The sequence below is a fragment of the Pezoporus occidentalis genome, unplaced genomic scaffold (genome assembly GCF_034315485.1).
Source record: "Pezoporus occidentalis ecotype Australia unplaced genomic scaffold, CSIRO_AGI_Poc_V1 ctg331, whole genome shotgun sequence".
NCBI lineage: Eukaryota > Metazoa > Chordata > Aves > Psittaciformes > Psittacidae > Pezoporus > Pezoporus occidentalis.
This window is the reverse complement of record NW_026915280.1, coordinates 291766-318763: the sequence shown is the minus strand read 5'-3', so window position 1 is coordinate 318763 and position 26998 is coordinate 291766. Positions and strand designations below refer to the sequence as shown.

The following is a 26998-nucleotide window of genomic DNA, read 5'->3' as shown; positions in this document are numbered from 1 at the left end:
GGGTGTATTAGAAGGGGGGTGGTTAGTAGGTCGAGAGAGGTCCTCCTTCCCCTCTACTCTGCCCTGGTGAGACCCCATCTGGAATATTGTGTCCAGTTCTGGGCCCCTCAGTTCAAGAAGGACAGGGAGCTGCTGGAGAGAGTCCAGCGCAGGGCAACCAAGATGATTAAGGGAGTGGAGCATCTTCCTTATGAGGAAAGACTGAGGGAGCTGGGTCTCTATAGTTTGGAGAAGAGGAGACTGAGGGGTGACCTTATTAGTGTCTATAAATATATAAAGGGGGAATGTCACGAGGATGGAGCCAGGCTCTACTCAGTGGCAAACAATGATAGGACAAGGGGTAATGGGTGCAAACTGGAACACAAGAGGTTCCACTTAAACTTGAAAAGGAACTTCTTCTCAGTGAGGGTGACGGAACACTGGAACAGGCTGCCCAGGGAGGTTGTGGAGTCTCCTTCCCTGGAGACATTCAAAGCCCGCCTGGACACATTCCTGTGTAACCTTATCTAGGTGTTCCTGCTCCGGCAGGGGGATTGGACTAGATGATCTTTTGAGGTCCCTTCCAATCTCTAGCATACTGTGATACTGTGATAAGTAGAAGGCCAGGATGATTGCTATGTCTGTAATGTTAATTAAGTTTGCTGGGAAAAGTAAAGGACTCTTAAAGACCACCATCACATTTATGTACGCATGCCAGAAACTTTTTGGAAAATGATGTAATATGCCCAGTGACCATATAAGGATTACCTGTATAGCAATTCGGGGACCCACGTTAGGAGGAGCTATCCCCCGTGTCTCCCGGCGCCGCAATAAAGAATACCTGCTTGTCAACTTGAAACTCTGTTGGCGAGTTTGTTCAAGTTTTCTCCGAATCAAGACACAAGGAATCAGTGTAACTAATTAAGACAACCAGTAAGAAGATACATGTTTAGCGTTCTAGAGTTCTATTAATAGCATTTCAACTCTGCAACTGATATCAAACAGATGAGAGGTACAACTGTGCAGATATTAAAGAACAGTCTTTTCACCATCAATGACAGAAGCAGGAGCAGTAAAAGCAGTTCCTAATTACTTCATTATCTGTTGCTTACTGATACTTCTAAGTCCCATTTTTATATGGCAAAAACACATCTGCATGATGAACCTTCTTTTATGTTCAGTTAGGCTGTGGTAAGTTAAACACAAGTGTTCTATGACACAGTTCTGATATCGCTACACTAACCACATTAACTCCAACAAAAACAGATTTATTCAGAATATAATTAAAAATAACAGAATCGTGCTCTAAATAGAGGTCTGAAAAAGCTTGCCATAGTGTGAGGATGAAGGCATGGTGTTCTTCCTCCCTCCCTTTAACACACAAAAAATTAAATTATCTAAATGAGATATTTCCAAGTCAATTTTTCCTGTAAGTAATAGTTCATACTTTCAAAACAAATTGTCCACGTTCTGATCATCACCATTTCCGACCCAGTATGGAAACGATATTGTCTCCAAAAAACAGTAAAGAAGGATAGCCAAGTAGTGTTTGTAGATGTGTTCGCATCACTCAGTGCACACATCTGCAGCTGGAAGTCACTTGCCCTGAAGTCTACAGGAGCTGTTCTGTGGGTCATGGTGCCACCTAGGAGAAAGCTGGAAAAGACTCAAACAGCTACTGTGCAAAGATCAATTTTAAATTAACAAAACTTAAAATTTGGTCCAGGTTACCTGGCTGTAAGAAATAAAGAATGGTTATGACTTTTTTTTTTTTTTTGGGGGGGGGAACCCCAAACAACAAAACCCAAAACCAAGCAAAGAAACCACTCAGCTCTATGTTGATATCTTGTTTGTCATAGGATACAAAATATTTTATAGTGTCTGTTAACAATGACGGGTATATAGGCCTTCGGTTCAAAACTGCTTTGATAATTAAGGTATGTTCAGATTTTAGACTAAAGCCTATATCTTATTTTAATTTCTGCTTGCTGATGTATTAGAAATGAGGCTCCTGTGACATCTTGATTAATGATTGTCCTGGGTTCAGCAGTAGCAGTCATGTTTCTCCTTGGTAGCTGGTGCAGTGCAGTGTTTTGACTTTCGGCCTGGGAAAAGAGCTGATAACAAGGATGTTTTGGTTTGGCCAAGGACTTTGTGAGCCTCATGCTCTGCCAGGGAGGAGGGGAAGCCGGGAGGAAGCAGAGTCAGGACACCTAACCCAAGCTAGCCAAAGAGGTGTTCCATACCACAGCACGTCATGCGCAGGATGTAACTGGGAGGGACCCGGAAGGGCTGGGACTGCAGGGTTGGAGGAGGTATCAGTCGGTGCTTGGTCAGTCTGGGGGGGCGAGTTATCGGTCGGCTGGTGGCGAGATGTTGTATTCTCTTCCCTTGTTATTTCCTTTATCATTGTTATTATTGGTGGTAGCAGTAGTGATCTGTGTTATACCTTAGTTACTAAACTGTTCTTATCTCAATCCGTGGGAGTTTCATTCTTTTCGATTCTCCTCTCCGTCCCTCCAGAGTATGGGGAGGGAAAGAAGGGGGGGGGGGGAGTGAGTGAACGAGTTGCCAGACTGGGTTTGAACCACAACAATGATTAAAATATATGGAGTACTCCAGTGTACATTTAGATTAACACTGTAGAAATAACTGATAGTATATTGCTTTATCTTTGAAAGTATGCCTAAGAAAAAGGTAACATTTCATCTAAGTAGACACGCATGATGAAAATATACTGTGTCTGCTAATGGGGACAATAGGGAAGTAGAAATCAAGACACCTGACAATTAAGAGAGCATTTAAGTCAGATATATGTGGAAAATTCCTGACAACAGAAGAAAATGCAGAGAAAGTATGAGATGGTGAAACATAAAACATGACCTAAAAATTCATTATATCCAAGAAAAAACATATATAAACCCAGCCACAAACAGGTAAAATGGTTATTACTGCAGTGAAACCACAAACCCTCTGAAGTAATATATACATGTGCTTATTAGAAAAATAAAGTCAGAAGGTACCCATTTTTAAATCTTACATAGGATGCTAAAATCAGTTTTAACCATTGCACAGCAAACCAATCAGTTCCAGCTTTGGCTTTCATATATTTGTTATTATCATGATCATACAGGCATCAATGTAATATCTGATTTGTATACTTCTATTTTATCTCATATTTTTAGATAGTATCATCAAGAAGCAACATCTTCCCAGATTTCTTTAATAACATTCTTCCCAGTAATAAACCATTTATTGGTGCCTTCTCTAACACAGCTTATATTCCAAAAGAAAAAAAAAAAAAAACAAATGAACTCCTCCCACCAAAAAAAAGTCAATCAAAAAAGCTAAGAAGAAACAGAATTGGGTTGACCCTTGATGTGAAAGAAGGTATTTACTGGTTATTTTGCCAGTTTGAATTCAGAGAGGAAAACTGCATTTTTAGTGTTTTATCAATGGCCAAAAGGTAATGTTTTAGCTACAAAAGAACAAACAGGACCTGTCTGAAATTGCATGTGCCTCTGCACATGAATTTTTTCTTGCTGTTTTTGCCAGGAATGTAAGCGTCTCCTGATAAGAGAGAATCAAAAGGTACTTAGTCAAACACAGTAGAAACTGTTGAAGAATTCCTAAGCATTGTGTCATATAAGATATCATTAAGGAAACAAAGGAACTCATTAATATTTTAGCTGCCACAGGTAGTACGAACTTTCCATTTCTAACCAATGTTTCAAAACTTCCAGTAACACCCTGCACCTGAAAAGAGATTAAAACCTGAAATAATGATAAAGCTCAGTGGACAGCATCAGAGGAAGTGGGGATACCTACCCCCTTTATAGCAGGAGTGCAGATCATTAAAAGAAAGTTTTCAGCATATTAGAGGGCATGAACCCTGGTTGTGGAGCCATGGCCATACAAAAGTGTTGAGCAGTTTTTATCTCTAAAAATATTTTATGCAGCCACATCCTGCATTCAGAGTTGCCTGTGGCTTGGACATAATAAGCAGCAGGGGAAGGAGAGCTCATTACTACAAGCTCTCCTTCCCTGGCAGATTACCCCCACATGAAGCCACATATCTCAATCCCCAAAAGATTGCTATGGACTGCTACACAAGATGTTTCTCACTGAGCTGGCCTGCTGTTCAGCCTACAGTTACAGCCTTCTTTTAACCTTCAGAAAAGCAGAAGGACCAGAATAATCTCCAAATATTAGCAACCTTAAAGTTTAGAAATAAATCACTAAGCAGCTAAAACTCACCATCAGACCTGGCCCATCTCATGCTCACACAACTAACTAGGTCAAATACCTGGAAAATTCAGCAGCAAGACCTGATGTAAAAGGGACAAGGCAAGACACTGCATATGTTGGGGGAAGGAGTGGAGGTTTTATGGGTGTTTAGCACATTGTGTGGTATTGACAAGAACCTTTCATTTAAAAAAAAAAAGTTATGTACAGAGTGGTACCTTACATACATATTTAGCTGCTTTAAATAAACATAAATGCAGGAAGCAAAGGCATTTACACATCAGAAATCTCTGGGCCCCACCTACGTAAGAGCTCCAAATTGTAACATCAGTGTTTGGAAATCTTTTTAATCAGAATGTAATATCCTGGAAAGAAAGAACAATGTTTGCCTCCTTGTCCCAGGCAAGTAACAAAATCAGTCCTCAGAAGTTGCAGCAAGTGCCTAAGGCTGCCATAAAGTCAGACAGTAATGCAGCATAACTATCACCAAAATGATCTAAGTTCACAGACTCAACCTCGGTATTACATGTCTTATTTTCTCCGAGATAATTATCATCCAGACAAAAACCCCAGGAACTTGCAATAAAATGGCTGAAATGAGCTTCATGAGTGGTGGAAGTTCAGGAGTTCGACTCCCATGTTAGTAAGAATAAGATCCCTGGTGTTCTTTGCACCACATCTAGTCTATCTCAGTACATGTGAACTTTCGTCCACTCATACCCTGAGTACATGGCTCTTTCGTCCACTGCATACCCTGCAAAGCTATATAAGCTATTTGCACAGCTTCAGGTGCATCCTCAGGAGGAATATGACCAAACACATGTCCCTCTGCCAAAAATTCTTACGTATGTACTCCAAAAATGTTCATGTGGAAACTTCAGAAGCTCTTTTCAGATCTTCTTTAGGCTATGGGAAACAGTGTATTTGTTCTGTACAAAAGAAATGATGGGTTTTAATTTGATCAGTGTAACTAATTCTACATCAAAGCAAGGCTCTCTTATATCCCACCAACACACTTGATTTTCAAATGACACAAATGACACTACCTCCACTGATACTGAAAAATGAAGGACAAAGTTTTCCAGCGATTTTTTTTTTCCTTTACAAAAACTGCAATATGGACAAGAGGTTACATTCATTAAATCATTAAAAACTCCTCATATATTAGCTACATACCACTATACAGTTACTACAACATACCATTATGAAAGGCAGTATGCTTGACTGCAAAAAAATGCTAGAGGCTAATGGTCAATCTCTACCTTATGCTTTTGTGTTCGGTATTTAAAAGAACAGTGTGTATGTTCTTATGCAAGCTCTGTCATATACACATGACCTGTTATGAAAACATACTGAAACCTGCATAAGAGAAAACTTAGTATGTATGCATTTTATTCTCAAATAGCACCCTTAAATAAAACTACATTTTTACCACAAAGATATTTGGAGAGAAACCTCAAAAATACTCCTCAGTGTCATGGTTTAAGCACAGGAAAACTCTTCTATAAATAATTGGCAGTCAGTTTGTTGCTTAAGTATAATGCCAAAGCTTTTGACAAGGACAGTAATGTCAGTAATGTGTTACAAACCAGCATGAGGTATGCATGAAGAAAGATTCACGTTTTCAGAGAGCAGTTCAGAAAACAGTGTTGAAACAAATGTGAAAATAAGTGAATTATCTAAAACTGCAGATATACTTTAAGACAATGATCTTATACTGTAAGCCAATCATAATATCTTACAACATATACACAGAAAGGTAGAATGGTAAATCATAAAAATTTTATTTATTTATTTATTATGAAGTATTTTACTTCATCCAAAAATTAGAAGTTCTTTATTTGGGTATAAGAATACTATGAAGCTGGTTTTCCAGCATACACTGAGGCTTTGTAAATTACAATATTAGAATGTGAAATAGAGTAAAACTAAGGGAAAGGGAGCAAAATGTAGAAAGTTGGTAGAAGTACTTAAGAGGGAATTGCTGCTAAAAGGACACACAGTTGCAGCATCACACTTGACATTGTCTGATGTTCTAAAATGTGGGAAAATACAATGGATGCTCATATGTCAACATATCCCAGCTTCTTATGAATGTCAGCTATTAAATAGTGACTACTAAATAACAACAATGGTACTGTATTTCACTGAACATACTGCACTGTATCTCTACCCACTTCTGAAATGAACTGTACCCAATCAAGTACCTTGACCTGATTTTGACCCAAGATACCCCAGCACCTATTGCTGTGAACTGAATCACATGAAATCAGCTGCTAAGCAAATCTGGCAATAAACACAGCAATCACTGCCTATCTAGATGAGATCAGACCCAAGCCCTTATAAATATACCAGGCATTGTTTTAGCTCCACAGAAAGCAGTAACACATTCTGTAATTGGAATTATCCAGTCTTTATCAAAATTAAAATTAGGGCCACCCTAAGGAAAACTAATTTAGAGATACTGAAATGAAGTATACTTTACAGAATTTATAGACCAAAGATGTAGAATTTCCTCTTGCTGAAATGATCATCATGTGAGATACAGTGCCAAGATTAGATTATTTAGGATTGGTGTTAGCATATGAAAACCACAGTGATCAACAAACAATGACATGCATCTAAAATGTCAAGCATAAACTGATCATCTGGTAAAATCAGAACAAATTTTCTTTTTCATATTCACTGCTATACACTTCAAATCATTATCTTATACCCTGAGGAAACCTACTATAATCAGTTTACATCACACATAAGGCTGAACACATATACAAAACTTGATCATTTCAGGGCCTATTTAGGTGCTACTATAAATTGCTTTTGAGTCTTCTAATAAATGACAATATATGGGATGAGGTTTCTACAAACCAAGTTAGCTTGCCAACAGGAGATTTTCAACATAATATTTATTCACCTTTGGTAACACACAAGTCTTGTGCTATTTATATTTTACTTAGACCTGTTACACTTGAGATTTTAAGTACCTTATGTTTATTTATACGATGAACTATGATACAAATCCTCCTATAAGTTACATGAGTGCAACACAAAGCTAACACTTACACAGCACACAAAAAAAAAAAATAAAATTGGCCTATGTTTTCCTCCAAAGCAACCTTCATGTAAACTGAAATTATGCAGTGGAAAAACATCAAAAGCAAATGCCACAAAAAAATCATGAAAGCTCACTGCCTGCAACTCATTCAGCAGCTGACACGTGAGCTTCTCAGCAAGCTGAATGAAAACACTTTGCACGGCCCCCCAGCTGTGGACACGGCAGCCGGGCAGGGCGCTCTGCAGGGCTCCTGCTGCCACTCCGCTACCGGTCTTTGAGGGGAGCGCCGGCAGACAGCACGTCCCCAAGGCCGAGTGCCACAGCCAGCCCCAGCAGCGGGCGCTCCCGGGCGCAACCAGGGACGCTTCAACTGCATTCTTACCCAGAGGAGGGTGAAGCAGCCTCCGCTTTTGTGGGATAATCAACAAAACACGAAGGAAGGTAAACACGCGTGGCCAGCAGCCCACGTCCCTTCACACGGACAGGCACCAGCCGAGGGTGACGCGCTGCCGAGAGGCCGAAACCAGCCCAGGCTCTGCGGGCGCAGGCTGTACCGCAGGCAGCAGCGGCAGGGCCGCGTCCCCGTCGTCACCCACTTCCCCACTGCGTCCCCGAGCGCTGCCCACCAGTGCCAGGCGAACGGAAGGAACGAGACGGAGCTGGAAGCGCAAGGTAGGAGACGGTCCACAGGGCCTCCACGTCACTGAAGCCGGCAGAGCTCTGCGGCGTGAACAAAGAAGACACAAACCCTTTCGGTTGCGGAGTGCCGCATTCTCCTGCGGAGAGGGGCTTTAAAACCCCTTCCGGCGCCGGGAGCGGCCACCTCACGAGCACAGCTGCGGGGTCTGGCCGGGCCGCGAAGCCTTGTTGGCGCGGAGCGGGCAGCTCGGCCCCGGGAGGCAGCGCGCTGCGTCCAGGTGCTTGGGGGAGCTGCTCGGCAGGCGTGTCTTGATTTGACACTTCCCTACGCACGTTTCAAACACTAACCTCAGGTGTGTTGTTCATAGGGAATCAACGGGTTCTGATGCAAGGAAAACGATGAAATTTGGCTGCCTTTCCTTCTGACAGCCCTATGCAGGATTAGTTTTAAACAGTCAAAACAGTGGAGACCCGTTGGCGTCCTTTGCTAGCAAAGTACAAGGGCTGCTCCATTGCTATTCATATAGCTGTTAAAGACTGGGAAGATGAAACATGGAGAGCAGTTCTTTCAAATAGGTTTGGTATGACACCGCAACAAGTGCAAGACTTCTTGGATGAAGGGGAAAGGTTTGGCAGAGGAGTTATCGCAGGTGAGCAGCTGTCAATATTGCTTGGACTGTGTTTTCCAAGCAAGCTTTCAATCTGTTAACATTCAGTCAGATAAAATACACATGGACTTGACACAGCTGTGCTTGTTAAAACGTGCCATTAACGCTTAGGTTGAGGGAGTGGCATCTGTGCTGTGGCTGGGGGGCTATTCCAATTCCTTATGACTGTAAACTTAGGTCAGTAAGGGAAGTTGTGAATAGAATTTATTCTTTTCCATTGTGTTGGAAATGTGAAGTATGTTTGATCTCTGGGATAAAGAATTTTAGTCAGGCCTCAGTTTTTAACAGGCAGTCAACTAAAAAATTTAGGCTACAACTCTGTAAGGTGTACGCAAGAAATAAAATTGGTTTCTGCTAACTCATCAGCAGTAAGATAGTATAATGTGGGTTGTGTATTGCCTTGTTTTGTGATAGTAAATGTCAGTTTCACACTTGCCATTTTGAGCTTAGATAGTCTTGCTGAAACCATTTTACAGTACTGTTAGTCAAGTGAGATCACCATGTTGCAGTGATTTCATGTTAGAGTATTACATAAATTTCAGTTCTACAAATGTGCCATTGCTCCTGTTACTTGAGCAGTGAAGTTTGTTTGTTAACAAGTTAGGATGGTGGTTTTTTGCTTGTGATGTGCTGAAATACAACATATGCTGCTGTACTGTGTGCTTACAAAGCTTTTATCCAGCACTCATTTTGCTCTCTTATCTTGTAGCTATCTTTTGTTACACTATCTTCAGCATCTCAACATTTTCAGCTATTCCTGCACAACAAATTACTATCACATACACTGAAAAATTGTTTTCTGTTCTAGTGCTGAAAATTGTTAACTATTACATAATGTAATAGTTACGCTGAAAAATGTTAACTACTACATAAATTGCATGCTAAATTGTGGAGTAGGCATCAAAGCTTCTTTATCTTATTTTAACCATTAAGCAATATAGAAATTCCCTTTCATGACATTAAAAGGGTTCCAGAGAGCAGGAATTTCCATATAGTTTAATGATTTTAAAATGTTAATGGTGCCCTGGTAGGAGCAGAGTTTTATTTCTGATGACGCTGTTTCAAGGCCAAATGTAGCTCAGAGTTTTGGTAGCAGCTGGTACACTTCCTTAGATATGAGTGTCTAACAGAGTTCTGTATCACTGAGATGTGACTGTTGTAACTCCACGCTTTAACTGTAATTCACCAACCTAAGTTCAGTCACACAGGCCACCTTCTGCAGTGGATGACAGTGGTTTGAGATGTGTATGCTTCACACTGTGTTCTGGTAACAAATGAGGTGGTTACTTTTGGAAAACTTCTCTGCAGGAGATCAACCAACCAACTAATTTTGTATTTTAATTTTATAACACAGGATTAATTGATGTCGGAGAGACATAGCTATGTCCAGAAAACTTGCCTCCTGAAGAGATTCTGGAGCTGGAAATTGAGCTGTCCTCAATAATCTAGAACAGAAATACTTGACTGTTGTTTCAAATGCAAGTTGGCTTTTGGAACCAGTTCCTGCCAGAGAGGTACAAGGTGTGTGGCAGGTGAACATCGCTGAGGAGCTGATCCCTGCAGAAGCATAGGTGTTGCCCCTCACTATTACTTTTCCTGCCTAAATGCAAACTTAAACTCATAGAATGTTTTGGATTGGAAGGAACTTTGAAGATCCTCTAGTTCCAACCCCCTGGGCAGAGGCACTTTCCACTAGACCAGGTAACTTGTAATTCACAGGTCAGCATCTTGAATACCAGTGAGTTTAGGATTCAAAACTGATTGTTTGAAAGAGCAAATACATTTGAAGAACTGCCCTTTTGAGGCAGAATAAACAAGATGTAATTTTTATGACCGTCACTGGAAATCATTGATGGTTCGCTAGATTCTTCCTACATAATAAGTAACTGCCATTTTTAAAAAATATATGGTTGATGTATTTTGTGTACATTTTGTACATTAAAATGTAAATACAACCATATTATATGTTATCTCTGCGTACGAGGAAGAGTTTGTAAGACCCTCCAGAAAAAATGGTGCTTGAAAGCAGGCTGCCTTTGTTAATATATCTGTCTGACAGCCCACTCCTAACCTTAACTTTAAGGACCAGATTTTCCTTATTTCCTGACAGCCTCTGTAGGAAACTCTTCATTAGAAGGTACCTGTACAAAATTAAATGAAGCTATTATTTCTTTCCCTTTTAAGATGGAAAATACTTGTATTTTCTGTATACATACATAAATACTGTAGAGACAAACAAATAGAAGTCACTAATTTTGGCACTTGAGTTTTTCAAAATTTACAATTTTTTTGACTTTCTGGATCAAGGCCCAAGGCCAGGTGTAGGTATAAGGACAGGACAACTGGCAGAGGCTTTGTATTTGGATAGTTTATTGGAACACGTAGGAGACTCTATTCCCTTGAACTATGCAGCTTCTGAAGAGTTCAAGAGCTGTGGGAGGTACCTTGCTTGTCCCAGGTTAGGGCCCAAAGCCTTTGCCACAAGTGCAAGTCAGGCCATGGTGCTATGGTGGAGTTTGTCCCTGAGGTGGCCTTGGCATAGACAGAGCAGAGTTGTACTGGGCATCACTTATATTTTTTTTCCTCTCGTTGTGTTATCTCTTTTCATTATAATTATTATAATGTCTTTATTTCAACTATTTCAATGCATGGATTTCACTTTTCCCCAGTTTTTCTTATCCTACCAGGGACTAGGATGGTACAGGGTCTGAATGAGCAGCTGCATGGTACTTAGCTGCTGACTGGCATTAAATCACAGAAGTACCTTTCACACATGCAGAAAGGTCCATACACTCTTTGCTGTTGTCTCATTGCCATGCAGACACTAAGGAAACTCTATCCATGGTATTTAAGGTACCTAAATTGTGGGTTCACCTAAACACAAAGAGCAGCTGCAAGGATGTGGGAATATCAGACATCTGTTTTTATAAGATACTGCAGTGTAGGTTCCAAAGACTTTGTTTAAAGCATGGAGAAGTCCAAAACAATCGGTCAAAGGCTGTCTTTCTTGAAACAAGAAAAATGCTATACGAACACCAACGAAGTTCCTAACTTGAAAAGTTTAATCACTGACTCCAACACAAAGCTGGTAATGAAGAGCAAGCCATATTTATACCAGCTAACCAACATCTGTAAAACCTACAACTAATGTTTCCAGCATAGACTGCACGCACAATGCAAGAGGGAACAGCTTATTAACAAGCAGTCTAATGGAAAAATGGTATAGGCACTGCCCAACAAGAATTAAAACATGAAACTGGAAAAGCAACAAAAGCAGCATTGAACTCCTAAGCCAGTGCAAAAGTTGAAATACATGAAAATTCACATAGCTAACTTGAAACCATCATGGAAGCTGCTGTACATTATACTTCCTCCCTAAAAAAAGCTTTTCAGTTTTGCCTGAGAAATGCAACACTCCTGTGCCTCTCTGGTTAAGACGATTGTTGCTGAACAGAAGTAGTAAAGAGGTACTGTACTAAGGCATACCCAAAGCACTTAAAACAGACATGGAAATCAAGTGTATATTTAGGACCTAAAAGACGCGTCAAATATCACAGGCATTTCATACAGGGTTTTTAAAAAAATACTTTTAGATAATACTTATACTGTACACAAGACTTTTAAACAATATATTACACTGCTAAAATGTTCATATAAATACTATACAGGCAACTGTGCAACCAGCCCATCAGGAAAGTGCACAGATGATACCACCATTTATCTCTGGAAAAACTCAGATTATCTTCAGGATCTCTGACTCTGTAATTCAAGTGCTGATTCAGCAATACTTATTTTAAAGTAATCAGGAAAGGCATGAGATGAAATACATTTGTCTGCTGATTCCCAGTTCAAGTTCACTATGCTTCCATCATCTTAATCTGGCATGTCGATGTTTAACTTGGGAGGTGGAATGACATATTTCCCTGGACTTTGTGTGATGACGACCCCGGTCTTTTTTCGAAACATGGGTGCAATTTTTGGTGGTTCAGGTAGTGGTGTTTCTTCTGTTTCCTCATTGTCTTCATGATGAAGATCATAAGAAATATTTCCATATTCTCGTAAGAATGGGAAAATTTCAAGCAGGAACTGGCAGAAGTCTTTGCGAATTCCAAACCACCCTAAAATAAATAAATAAAATTGTTTTACACTGCAGAACAGGATAAGTGGGCAGAATATGCAATTTTGTTTCAGTTCTCTTGACTACTTGCATAAGCAATATAAAATTTGTTAGTGCTGCTTAGCAGTGTGTTCCTTAGTTCAGATTACACACACACAGGTAGACCTACAGAATGTATACACACATTTGCATGCCTCTGCATGTCTGTGTATGCATGTCTCTGTATGTGCATCTGTATGTATAAATTACAGCAGGAATCCATTTCATTTCAACCGTTAAGCAGTGTCAGGTCACATCAGTACACAGACGAACACAAAAGCAAATTGCTTGACCAAAGCAACTGGTGCCATATAGGAAGACATCCATGCCAACTTTGATACATACAGGTTATAGGCAGACACAGTAGTAAATATATGCATTTGGTATTCCACAAATATTTTTGTGGTTAGCCAATTCTAATGGGATGCCAGGAGTATTACATACATCCTTGGCATTACCCGTGCTAGATTATAAACTAGTACACATTCTGTGTTTGTTACGGATTTTGCGATATGCAAAGACTTGGAAAGAGTATCTAAGTAAGTGGTACTTGTAGTTCAGTAGGTGGCACTCCTCTAGTAACCAACACCAAAGGTCAGTGCTAGAAGGCAGAGCCTCCCCAAGTCAGATCTTTCACACTGAACAAAAACCATTTACCAGGGAAGACAGCACACAACCCATCTTTTAGCAGAGATTATTCTTCATGGCCAACTGATGTATTTCATTTAGAATTTTAAAGGTGGATTTTCATGCAAGTCTTCTGAGGCCCACTTGAGGTGAACAGTCTTATTAAAAAAATTACGTATTAACCCTACATAAATGATATGTGGCTCTCCAAAAGACCTATCTGGCCATAAATTATTGAGGGCATGCATTAAGGGAAACAAAACAAAAAGCACCAGTGACCATTTTCCATACAATATAAGCAATATAAAAACAATAAAAAATAATATAAAAGTAAACTAAATGTATGGAGATAAGATTAGTCATGACCAAAGAAATTCTCAGTATATTTCACAATCAGACTAAAGCTGAAGTAAGTGTATGTAGTATCACAGCTGTTTCCTTTCAACTCTTAAAATCCTAACAAATTTTATTGCCTTGTCAACAAGGAATATGAACTGCAATGTGGATGGGGAAAGTTGGTCTGAAGAGCATCTGCACTGGTTCAGTAACATCAGATGGCTGAAAGTGCAAACACTTCTTTCAGCATTGCGAGCTGTGATGGGAATAAAAGCCTATAAATCTACATTGGCCACTCAGGCAGCTGAAGTTACCACTGAGCAGCATAGAGCATTGTTTGGCCAAAGAGAGAAGGAAAATACTGGTTCAGGATACTAGGCCAAATGCTAATTAAAAATGGTAGGTGCAACACTATTTTTCAGAACCCAGAGCACAGTGATCCAGTCATGTCCCGTGAGACTGAAACCCATGGAAATAAGAAAGGATGAAAGGCTGAGTTATAATTAAAATCCCACTGAGACTTCAGGTTGAATCTGAGCACAAGTTATGCTTACAGGAACCAGGAAAATAAAAGCAAGAGGCACATAAAAACTGAAAACTTTTTACATTCACCTGGAAACCACAGTAACAAATATGGTTCTTTCATGCGAGAATATACATAAAAACCACTTTACGATAATAAAAATCTTAGTAAAATTAAGCCTCGAGATTCAATCTGTTTCTGTGATATTTAAATACTTACAGTGATTTCCTCCTTTTTGTCCAAATGTTGTTGCCATTAAAGTTATCAGAGAAAGCCAGAGAGGAACAAATATGGGTATAAAAGAAAAAGAATTGTGCCCATCCAGTCTGTGCACCAGTAAGATCTAAACGACAAAGAAATTATACAATGTCAGTTTAACTGCAATACCCACGTTGAAGCTTCTTAAAACATACACTGATCTCTAATCTTTAACTTCACACATCTGTGAAGAAAAATGGCCTCCGCAAAAACATGTAGTTACAGTTCCACTGTGATGCATATTCTGCTCAAAGAACTTGGAAGAAACATAGAATTCTTTGTTTTCTTTCATATTTGCTGTTAATATTTTGTTCCAAAACTAAAAGCACTGTTCTCATTTTAGTTATTTCAAGTAGAAGCAGAGCAACATTACCACTCATTCTAAAAAGAACAAGATGCAAACTGATTATGCTCTTTCCTACCTCAAAGGTGAGCAGGGGCACTACAATTGTCATCCAGCTGACAGCCATGGTTATGTGTGTCCTTCTTTGCTCAGCAATCACATCCATAGAGCGCAAGAACAGAACAGACCATACAATGTAATAGAGCACTACTAGACATAGAAAGGACATCAAGATCCACAGTGGAACACAAACAACCTGAAAGAAAAGAAAATCAACTGCTTTTCCCCTTGAAAGCAACACATTAGATTTGGTTTAGGTGTGGGATTTTTCTAAATCAAGTCTAATACTAAGTGTAAACAAGAAATAGGAATTTAAGTGTAATGCTCTCTAAATAATAAAATCTCTTACAGAAAAGCTTCACAAATCATGTACACTGCTATAAGCCACATCGCTCTCTGGGATTCCTCAGCTTTGTAAACCCCATCGAACTGCAACAATTTAAAATGGAGTCAATGTAGTTCAACTTTAGTAAGACTTCTGTGATTTAACATGGACTCATTTAACATGAGTCGATGTTAAATCACAGTACTCAAAATTATTTTAGCAAGTATTCTCTACACTGGACACCCTACTGAAACAGTTTCTAAATTGGATCCTTTCCCTAGTTTTTTTTTAAATAAAAAGGACAATCACAATCATGCCAGGTTACCAGTTCTGTGGTAGTTTACAAAAACGCAGGCACAGGAACTGTCACATAAGATCTCAGAAGTTTTGGGACATAAGATCTCGGAAGTTTTGACAGTGACCACTTGCACAGTTAGTGGATTTACAGGCATGGTGACAGAGGAAATAAAACTAGTTATTTATTGCACCATATTTACCAGCACATTCTCTAACCCACCAATCATTTTCATTACTATTTTAGTTGGTTAGGATTTCTCTTTAAACAATTGATCAGCAATTAATTGCAGCTAATGGCATGTCAGTCTCCCTCAAAGGATGAAATACCCCAGGAACAGCTTATTCCTCATGACCACCGAATGAATGCCAAACATTCAGTGAAGGATTGTTAAGCCAGCAAGAATGTGATCATGGACCATGATCATACATTAACTGTTCCCTACAGTAAGTATCTTTATGGAATCCAGCATTTAAACAAGGATAAGAAGAAAACACTTGTTACATACAAGCCATGGCCATCTGATGATTTCATCTAGTCTCAGTGCAATGAATATGAACTGTAGAATATTGACTGAACACAAGATTTCCAGCTAGAAAAAGAAAACGCATTAGTTAACCTTTAGCATGATAAAGCCATTTCCAAGATAACAAAGAATCTAAGGATTTTTCTGACTTCATGTTTATCACTGTAATATGGAACATGCATTTGCATTAGATATTACTAAGCATCCCTAAATTTGGGAGGCTGTGATTGCAACAGAGTAACTGTAGAGGCAGATGTCTCCTGATGTAAAACCTTCCTGGGATTTAAAAATCCTTGGGAGTAGCTAGGCTCACAATTTAATGAATTCATTACGCCTTAAATAAACGGTACTTTATTACTGACTATAAAAATAGTGTAATACATGAAGGAAAGCTTTTTCTGAGCACACCATGGATAAAACACCACTATGTACTTACTGATCACCTAATCAGAGTAGGAACAAGCAGACAATATATATCAGATTTAATAATTACAAAAATAATAATAGATTAATCACTAATTACTCCTGCCAAGAATTAATAACCTCAATTAAAGACAGTCCCGTCGTATGTTTCTAGCAAATGAAAGGGAAATAATGAGATCTTCCCAGAGTCAAAAAGGAAAAGGTGACAAATTAGTAAAAGAAAAAAAAAGTTGACAGTTCAACTGCATAACTTATTTTCTCTGAGACAGCTGCTGCCTTTTAGGGGTGAGTGGATTTCTTTTAATGCCAATACTTAGCAGCTGTGCAGTCATCTGTAAATCAGTGGGTAATCAAGCATCAGCCAGGAGAAGGCAAATACTTCTACACAAATTTTACTTTTAGGAATGATTAACTGAATAGAACTCTGCTATATGAAATTCTATTTGCGGTATTTTTACATCAACAATTTAAGGTATCAGTTTACCAGCCATCCTAACAACCACCTACCAAAAATGTTTCTCTTTCCAGAGATAACTTGGTTTATGCCAATGTTACAGAAACACTGTCTTGAAATAAAAAAATAAAAACTGAGGAGCTTGAGGGCACAGCAAAAAGAAAAAAAAATCCTTTAAAAAAGTATCAATTCAGTAAGAATTCTAAATTTCTAAATTTATTGTGAAACACCACAATGGTGAGAAGATCTTAGAATCCTTGTGAAGGTCTTCCAAAACCAAAAGGAGTGAGTTGGAGGAGAAAGAAAATAGAGGCAGAAAATAAAACCCAACTGCTTTATGCCTACTATTTGTATTCCCAAATTAAAAATTAAGCACACAGATTGGGATAGTAAGAAACTTTCAACCCTGATTCTGCCAAGGGACAGTGCTTACAATCAGTGGAATTTTCTTCAGTGATTTCCATTTAAGCGTCTAGTAAGAGTTCATACTGCATGAGTTCTTTTAACACACCATAATAAAAAGAAGGTGGTAGTGGTAATTGAGGAAAAAAAAAAATACCCAAGAAAAAACAAACTAGAAGAGATGAGAAAACCAGTATTACTGATCCTGGCTTTTCACTCATGTTCGCAGGTCAGTGCAAATAATTAATTCAACTGATGCAGTCATCCATCTCATGCTTTACTGAGAGATAAACTACTACAAAATTGATACAGTCTTGCATTTCCACAAATTCTACACATAAAAGTCCAGGTTGGATGGGGCTTTGACAACCTGCTCTAGTGGAAGGTGTCCCTGCTCATGGCAGGGGGTTGGAACTGGATGAGCTTTAAGGTCCCTTCCAAGGCAAGCCAGTCTATGACTCTATAGCAATAAACAAACCATTACCTCCAGAGACCTGTCATGTCGGAATCCCCACACACAAGCTGCAACTGACACTGGAGATACAAAGAATAATGGCATGAAGACCAGAAGCCAGAAATGGGTTCCTCTTTCGATCCGGTCACACACCAGAACTTCAAACATCAGCAGTAGCAGATGGATGCCAACTGCAATTAACATTGCTTTGAACTCCACACAGGTTTCTCCTTCTGCTCTAAAGAGAGGATAACAAAGCATTCAGTTTACTTGTTAGTAAGAAAGCATACGATCCTGCAAGCATCCCAAGACACTTATTTACAATTGTTGCATTTCAGATATTAATACTTGTTTTTAATAAATGTACAAATATGCCCAAACAGCTGCTATTAAACTAAACTCCTGATGACCCAACAGGATTTCTTGTGCTTTATGCACAGTTAAAGGATTTTCCTCAAAGGAGACAGTGGGATTTTTACAAGTTGAAAATTTTCTACATATTCCATAGCTCTGCATTAAAAACAGGATTTCTTTGCTACTGCATAAACACTCAAGACATTGTGAAGGCTGTTGGGAAATAAATTTAGTCCAAAATTATCTGTTTGGTTCCTGCACCAGCTTTTATTGAGTCAACATCTTTCCCCAGGATTTCCTTCTTCATCAAAATCAGGGTACTGCAACAGAATATCATCTATTACTACTAAAATAAAACACACAGAGGAACCACACTTTTTCCCTACACAAGCAGAAGGGGTTAACAAGACCTGAACCACACAATATAGTATATCAGAATAGGACCCATGCACAAAGTTTTTCATTTAATAATCACTATAGATAGAGGACTGAATTTATTGCACTTAAGGTAGTTTTTCTTTTCCCCAGCATGTTCAAATTCACATCCTACTGTGATTACCAGAAGAATGAACACCTAATATATTTAAAGGTCTGAAAGTTATCCTACATTAGACTGACAAAATATCACTGTTAAACAACTTTGACAAAAATGAAAAGGAATTTACAGAATTTGTTGCCACAAACCTCTTACTTTGCAGTAGCCTATCTTAGTGCATTGAACTACTTCAATATTTCTTCTAAAACTGCAACTAAAGTGTGTAAAAATTCTCAATGTTCACAGCATATTCAAGAATCACTGAAGATTCATCCTTACATTCTCTGAGCACACCAAGGAAAAAAAAAACAACGCAAAAACCTCTTTCAGGCTATTGTACATTTCAGGAAAATGATTTAAAAATTAATCCAATTAAATATAGCATATTCCTAGTGCATATGAAGATGCGTATTTTTATATGGCTTATACTAAAGCAAGGAATTCCCAACGTTCTAATAGAACAGTGCAAAAAGACACTCCATGAGAAGTTGTAGCTTCTCAAAAACAGTATTGCTGAAGCTTGTGATAAACTTGCAACTAGGATTAAGGCACCTATCGCTGCATAAAACTGTTTGCATACACTATAGGTTATCATTATTTTACATAGCAACCCTCCAGATGGTATAGTTCACATTGTTAAAAGAACTACTGATGAATGTGATTGTGTACAGAGAACCTTTTGCAAAATAAGATATCCTTGACTTACCGATACTGTGGGTTTCGGGCCCATACTCCTGTTCCCACTGAGGCCCCAACAATCACCATTAATTTCCACAGCCATATTGGAGCAAATACAGCCCAGTAACTCCACTGAATTTTGTCATCCAGGCGTAGAGACAGCAACACAGAAAAGAGCAGCAGGCAGGCGTAAATAAGAAATTTGCTGTTAAAGAGACAAACAAAAACACCAGAGTCAGAAATTAAGGCAGCAACTTCGTATGAACTATTTAGAAAATCAGTCACAGCTGAAACATAATCAGGGTATTTCCTAATAGAAAACACACATCAAACTTCTTGCAAAGAATCAAATCTGTCCTGAAGAGTCAAATATTTAATCACAAATACAGCATATGACATCACTTATAAAACCAGTGCTTCAAGAGAACACATCAAAAGCATTCTTGCATGACAAACTTAATGAATGGACATCTATAAATAGTTCTCTCTCACAAGGATCCAGACAGGAGCTGGATTATTAGAGACTCAGAAATAATACCAGTTGTACATGTTTTTAGAAAACATGTTCCTTCATACAAATCAAATCAGTTTTGATGTTCAAAATCAAGTTACATAATTCATGTAATTTTTGCCATACTATTTTAAACTAAAAATTAGAAACTTATGTATTGTAATAAGGCAGACTTCAGAGATTCTTTTTTTTTTTATTTTTACATTCAGTTAGAAAAAAGCAACATTATAGGAAAAAAAACAGGTTAAGCTTTTAACAGAGTTCGTGATTGTAGAGTGTAGTTTAACTAGAATAGTGAGGATGGTGCTTACACATTTCAAATAGTTATGTTGGCATATTTTATAATCTAGTCAACCTAAGAACAAATTAATGTATTTGGAACACTTGAAAGCAGTGGCACAGCAACTGCTTGTACCACCAAAAATCAGACAAAATGATTACATAGTACATGATTTCCTCACACTATAGGAAGGGAAAGAGTCACCCAACCGTTCACCAGAAGCTCACAGACAGCTTTAGAAAACACATAATTTTGTTTCAACCACTTCAATCAAGTAATTGGATGTATTTTGAAACCTAAGGAACAGAGTAAATACTTGCTATAGAGTAAAAGAGCAATAGCTGGGGATACTACCCTTACTTCTACAGCACAATTCAAACTGCCCACTTTCACTCTCATCAAATAATCAAACATTTATCAGCTCAGCACTGCCTCCATCAGATACCCAGCTGCTCAGTCTCAGAACAAGTGCCTCAGCTGTTTCTTAACATGAAAAAGCAGTTGCATTGTGTCAGCATCTCCTCACATGCCTGATGAGGCTACCATGGGACAGAAGGAGATAAAACAAGTGTCACTCCTCACAACAACAGAGAGGTCCCTCAGCTTCCCAGGCTACCCATGCTTTTCCAGCATCCAGCATTTGTGTAATTTGTACTTTCCCTTGGTGCTCAATAAAAAGAGCAGTAAAGTGCCATGTGGTCATGCTGCTGCTCCCCGAGAGGTCCAGTAAACATCAAAACATTCAAGATGAAGTTATCTGCACAAATGCAACATTCAGATGCTCACTCACCATTTAGATGGCACCCCAAAAAGTTGCAAGCATTACTTTGCAATACCAAAACTTTATGACCTTCTGGAACTTCTGTTCCTACTCTTCCATTACTTCCAATCACACATATTTAAACTGTTTATTTCAACCTCCCCGCAACAATGCATTTTCTGAAGCACTGGTTACCCTTCTGTTTGTCTAAACAACTGACTGAACACAGCTTTCTGCAGCGGCAATGACACGAGGCCTCTTTCACAAAGATTTTCCCCAGGACTCTCAGTATTGACTTCACAAGTTACTGCAGTCTTTACTCCTGCAATACCTAGTAATGGCAAGCCCAGTAAAGTTAAACTAATTCTCTCGGCTCCTTGTACCATTATGTGTATCTGCATTTCCTTGGCAAGACAGAAGAAGGCAAACTTGTAGCAACTATAATCCTGTTTATTTTGAGTCCAGCATTAAGGCTCGCCCTCTGCAGTTCTCTGCAAGGCTAGATGAGGGCAGTTAAAGGCAATGCCTTCATACCTCCAAAACCCGAGCCTTTACCAGATGCTGCACGCCTGTGCTAGAATGTATGGCAGCTTTACCTTCCGGTGTAAGGTTTTATACCCCAAACCACCGAGTTGAAACATTCAAAACCCAGAATGAGGCTTGGAGCAATAATAAACGGAAGGAAACGGCTAAAACCTGTCTTGCAGAGCGGGTGGCGGCTGCCACGTTCGCAGCCACCTGACGGAAGCATGCACCGGCACCCGCTGAGAAGGAACCGATCAGGCACAGCGCGTTCGATCCGCCCCGAACCGCTGAACCGGGTTAACACTGGCGAAGCCGGCTTCCTCCCCCGGCAACCCGCCGCACTGCTCGGCTCGGCCTGCACGGGGAAGGTGCAGAGTCAGCCCCGGCGGTGCTACACGCCCCAACCCCCCCCCCCCCCCATCCCTCATCCCGGCGGCAGCTCGGGCCCCACCGGGCCGCCACTTCTGGGCACGTCCCGCTACCGGCGCCGGGAAGCGGAACCTCCGCCCACCCGCTGCGCCGGGACAGGGAGCTGTAAGGACACGGCCAGGTACCGCCCTGCCACTGTACGGACCAGCGGTCGAACGGTCCCTGAAAAGGCGGCGCGGCCCCAGGCCGCCCGTTAAGACTTGGGCCGCCCTTACCTGGGGTTGAAGTCCTGGAACAAGCCACGCAAGTTCATTGCGGCTCGACCCTCCCGCCCTACTCCTCCGCGCTCTACCAGGCGCGCATGGCGCGACGCCGCCACCGAAGCCGAGCCGAGCCGAGCCTGGCTTGGCCTGACCTCGCCCCCGTTCCAGCTCCGCTCCGCCCCGCCCCGCCGGAACCGGGCAGCCTGCACGACCCCGCGCATGCGCACCGCCCGCTAGCCCCAGGGCCGCGTCCCTTTGCTAGGGAATTGGCATCCGCTTTCCGGGCTGCACAGGCGGCTGCTGCGCATGCGGCCTAGGCGAGACGGAAGCGCTGGGCGCTGATGGCAGCAGAGCCTCGTTCTGGTTGCGTGTCGAAGGGGTTTTGACGGCCTGGAGCAATTCTGTAGCCTTTATTGGAAATAAGACAGTCGAAAGTACAGCATACAGTATGTCAGATGCATGGTGAAGAGTGGGGTTTCTACCCATTTCCTTTGTACGCTAAATTGGTGCTTGCTTTCTGCGGTAGCCAGCCGGGGTGTGCAAACGGCTGCTCACGTTCAGGCTGTGTCAAGAGGCTTGCTGCAGAGACAGGAAGGAACAACCTCTTGCAAGCCCAGTCACATCAGCAGTGCTTATTCCAGGTTGTGCTATTGCCTTCTAAGTTACTGCATGTCACTAGTTAAACACTGAGTTTGGGTGTTTGAAAAATATGAGTTTAGATAATGTGCTCAAAATGTTGTATTTGTTACCTCTTCAGTTGTGGTTTATCTCACACTTGAGTAAGTTTATCCTGAATTGTATGTGTTAATAGAAATTCTCATCTGTCTTCTTCAGACTATTAGTGAAGCCAAGCCCAGAGGATCAGGAAGCAGATTTGGGTTTTGATTCTGTCACTTAATTTCTGCAACAATTTGTGATGTGCCGGTTGTTGTGTTATTTGGACACCTCATGAGTGCCTCTTTAGGGACCTTCCCATTAACGATAGTGATGTCTGGCTATCATTGGATTCAACAAATTAATCTTACATCAGCAAATGCTTCTGGAAAGGAGAATACCAGGGAAAGTAAGAACTAGCACAGGTAGAATAATTGTTTTTAGACTTAGGTGTGCTACCCAATGTGGGCTTTGCTCCTTCTAGGTGGTAGAGATAATGGTGGGTTGAGATAAAAACAGTCCAGTAACTAAGGTATAATACAAAACCACTACTACTACCACCAGTAATAATAATGATAAGGGAAATAACAAGGGGGGAGAATATGAAACTAAAAGGGGAAAAGGAAAAGAAAACAATAACCAGAAGCGATGCACAATACAATTGCTCACCACCCAATGACTGATACCCAGCAGCAATCTGGGCCTTCCAGGTAACTCCCCCCAGTTTATATACTGGGCATGACATGCTGTGGTATGGAATATCCCTTTGGCTAGTTTGGGTCAGGTGTCCTGTCTCTGCTTCCTCCTAGCTTCCTGTGCCCCTCCTCACTGGCAGACTGAAAAGTCCTTAATCAGAGTAAGTGTTACTTAACAACAACTAAAACATCAGTGTGTTATCAGCATTGTTCTCAGGCTGAAGTTGAAAACACAGCACTGCACCAGCTAGTGGGAAGGAGAAAAGCAAGTGCTACAGCTGAATCCAGGACAAAGGGTTATGAAATTACATAGCAGATCAGGACAGACTATATGATGACTAAATCAGGATAGATTGTCTGAAGACTCAGAACTGAAAATCCCCATAGCTCTCACTAATCAAGGTTGTATTGCAAGTGAGATGCTAATAAATGACTGGCAATGCCATAAGCACTACCTTCTGCAGAAAGATGAAAAAATAACTGAAAAGTTAATGGTCCAAATCTTTATCCAGTGCTAACAGTACTGGTAATTTATACCAGCTGAGAAGCTAGGCTTACATGCAATGTGATTTATTAAATGCCATAACTACTTGCAGCTCTTGAAAGTATTCATTAGCTAATACAGATCTACTCAAAGATGTGATTCATCTGGAGATGCTCACTGGCAAATTGCAGATACAATTTTAACTCCATTTGCAACAGCACAAATAGCTGACAGACTTCCACACCATGAGCTTTCTGCACAACATATTTAACTGATAAGGCAAGGACGGGTATGTCAAAGGCTACAAGAAAGCAAGGACATGCCAGCACAAGTAATGGCAGTGGGGAGAGTGTGTGAGGAGGCTGGGAAGAAATCAGGATGAGGGAGAAGCATGAAAACATAATGGAAGGGAAAGAAGGGATGACGCAGTCTCCAGTGACTGGTAAGATGAAAAGTGCCTGTATGATAGGACCTGTGCAGGGCAGTACACAAACATCTAAGGAACCAAAGAATTACCAGGCTTAAAAAATGGAAACTAGAACCTTGTTTTTCATTCTGTTTTTTCAGAAGTTGAGCCTTACTAATTTGGAAAAGATAACAATTACGCATAATGTATTTATCCAAGATAAAATATATCTACTGCAACACATAAAGAAGCTACTAGACAAGACTACCTGTAAGCATTATCCTCAGCCAGATGCAATCATAAAGCAAAGTCAAGATAATATTAACAAGGAATTATCTTGAGAACTGTTAATAATTCTGAAGGCTAATAAAGCAGCACGCCATTTTTAAGAATATTCATGAAGGTCTGTAGGAGTAAATAAAAAAAGATTTCTTCTGCAGTTATAATGTTTGGCTGACTGCCCAGGCAGCTAAATAGTTCCTACAAGGGATAAGAACTAGGAAAGAAATACCTAGTTACAGGAAACATGATAGAGATGAAACTAAAACTAAAAATGAGGAAACTAGACAGAAAGGAAATGTCTCTTTGGTCTTGGACCTAACCTGAAGGTGCCACAGCTGAGAAAACGTCCACTAACTTTAGCTGATTTTCCCCCCCCACAGAATATATAGCAAATTTAACCCCCTATAAGACAGTAGACTTTTCCCCCCTTCTCTTCTCTGGAGGAAAAGTGAAGACCTGGCTGCTTAGCAGTTGCTGTTGGCTCTGACAAACACACTGGGTTGCCATTTTTCTGCCTGTAAAATACCTTGTTTTCCCTGCAAGTAGCAAAGGTGTGCTCTGCAGAGGGAATACAGCAGGTACAGAAAAGGTGGTGGAAAGAAGGGTTTTGGAGGCAGGACTGGGATTGAGTGGGGGCCCTGGAGGTCTCCTTGGGCTGCAACCATGCATGTGTTAGCACAGACACACACATCTGCACGTACACCAGTGCCTTCTGCTGTGTCCCAAAATTACATGATATGCCAGAAGAATGATGACGCCTTCATCCAGCAGTTCATCTTCAGATAGATATAACACAGAAATGAAAATTATTTATTTTCCCGATCTCAGCAACTAATCTACATGTTCCTTCACAATGTGATCCAAAAGTTTATAGTACTACAAGAAAACAGCTGATGTTTTATAGTAAAAGCTTTGTATTAGAGGAGGTAATGAGAAAACAGCAATATATTTGACCGCTTGATAAGTCAAACAATCTGCCTTTCAATTCTAACTTGATTCCTTTGAGATTTAGGATGATGTTTGCTCTTTTTTTGGCTCACAGAAGATACGATATTAAAAGAGGGACATTTTTGTATTGTTATATCCTCTTCTTTTACCCCTTACATTTGGTGTTGAAGCTGTGACTTTCAATAACCTGTTGCTATGTCACGAGCTATGATTAAATTCCTGTTAAACATGTGGTTAAGCACAGGTGACATACTTTTATACTGTTACCTCAGGAAAGCTAGGGCTAAATTTTTGGCTTGTAATCAAGTAACTGGCAATGGGGATTTTAGGAGCATTCTTAGATCTTTTGATGCTTTCTCTTTCTTGGTTGTTGTGGCTAGATACTGCACTTGTGAGGCTGATGTTGAGGAGAACTTGGTGGTGAAGAAAAAACAAGTTGTTTGAGCTTAAAGACTAACGATTTCTCTTGAGTTTAAATTGTATGGTAATTTAAGGGTGGGGGGAGGAATACAGGGCGGTGCTAAAAGCAGTGGCAAGTCATCTGCTTACTGTTAAGACTTCCTGTCTACTGCTGGCTGGGACTTGAACCGTAGGAATTGACCTGAATCCTCTGAGATAGTTTATGTTGGAGACCAAACAGACATTTTGTTTACATTCCATGTATCTAGTTCTACAGATTAGGTCAGAAAGTCATACACAGTGTCTGTTTTATAGTCACAGTTATTACTGCTTCCGTAAGATGTCTACTTGTATGCTTATTCTGCTTACAAAACATAAACCAGTAGGTTCCCTATCCTTGACTGGCCAAAATTAAGTGAAGGAAACAAAACCTGCATCAGCTTTCTAATTTGTCAGGCTTGCTTTTCTGTTGACAGTCAGCCTTGACTCCTTTCTGACATTCCTTGTAATTCATGTGTCCTGTTTTCTTTACAGACATCTCAAAATGTCACTGTTAGATGACTGGAATACTGTAACATTTAAAAGGACAGCAGTCCAGTAATAATTGGCTTATGTGGCTGACAGCATAGCCATGAACTGTTTCTAAGATCATCTTTCATGGTCTATGACAGTACATCAAGTTGTTTACAAAAACAAATCTCCTGATTTGAAAATCCCCATTTGAATTTCTGTTGATTTTACTGTTAACATTATTCACAGAATAAACAGATTGACTGGTAATAGACAAAAGAATTTACTGTAGAATTATTATTTTAGTAACCAGACACAAGCTTTTCCATCCTGCAGTCATACTCAGAGTAGTAGCAATTCTTGAATACACTGTCGATTGCATCTTGATCTGGTACATATTGAACTGGGAGAGAGATTTTTGTGGAAATGTGGTTCTCAAGAATTATTCTTTTGGTGGACCAGAAAGCCTGCTGCAGTGCTTGCTGTGTACTGCGGTCATATCTGGCATGCTGATGGGGTATTTCTGGAGGTATAGGCCATTTTCAGCACATGAAAGAGTGTTACTCGTAGGTACCTG

The 26998-nt window shown here is 40.1% G+C and overlaps 2 protein-coding genes across 2 annotated transcripts; one reads left to right on the top strand and one right to left on the bottom strand.

Moving 5' to 3' along the window:
- Positions 1–8160: 8160 nt before the first annotated feature.
- On the top strand, positions 8161–10552 carry EOLA1 (endothelium and lymphocyte associated ASCH domain 1). Its single transcript, XM_062629369.1, is given in 4 exon segments — positions 8161–8370; positions 8372–8568; positions 9941–10006; positions 10009–10552. Coding segments are annotated over 4 exon segments (465 nt in total). The 5' UTR covers positions 8161–8317; the 3' UTR covers positions 10158–10552.
- Positions 10553–11488: 936 nt separating this feature from the next.
- On the bottom strand, positions 11489–22192 carry TMEM185A (transmembrane protein 185A). The gene is made up of 7 exons (XM_062629367.1): positions 22056–22192; positions 19364–19540; positions 17799–18006; positions 16018–16101; positions 14909–15085; positions 14448–14571; positions 11489–12704 (listed from the first exon to the last, which is right to left on the bottom strand). Exons 1-7 carry the CDS (start codon positions 22091–22093, stop codon positions 12460–12462), a joined length of 1053 nt encoding a protein of 350 aa, XP_062485351.1. The 5' UTR covers positions 22094–22192; the 3' UTR covers positions 11489–12459.
- Between the last annotated feature and the right edge of the window lie 4806 nt (positions 22193–26998).

Excerpts from the sequence above, each read along its gene's own strand:
- TMEM185A (XM_062629367.1), bottom strand. The coding sequence starts at position 22,093 with ATGAACTTGCGTGGCTTGTTCCAGGACTTCAACCCCAG. Across the intron at positions 14,572-14,908 it reads TGCCCCTGCTCACCTTTGAG|ATCTTACTGGTGCACAGACT; the intron begins GTAGGAAAGAGC and ends TTTGTCGTTTAG. Across the intron at positions 12,705-14,447 it reads ACAAAAAGGAGGAAATCACT|GGTGGTTTGGAATTCGCAAA; the intron begins GTAAGTATTTAA and ends TATTTATTTTAG.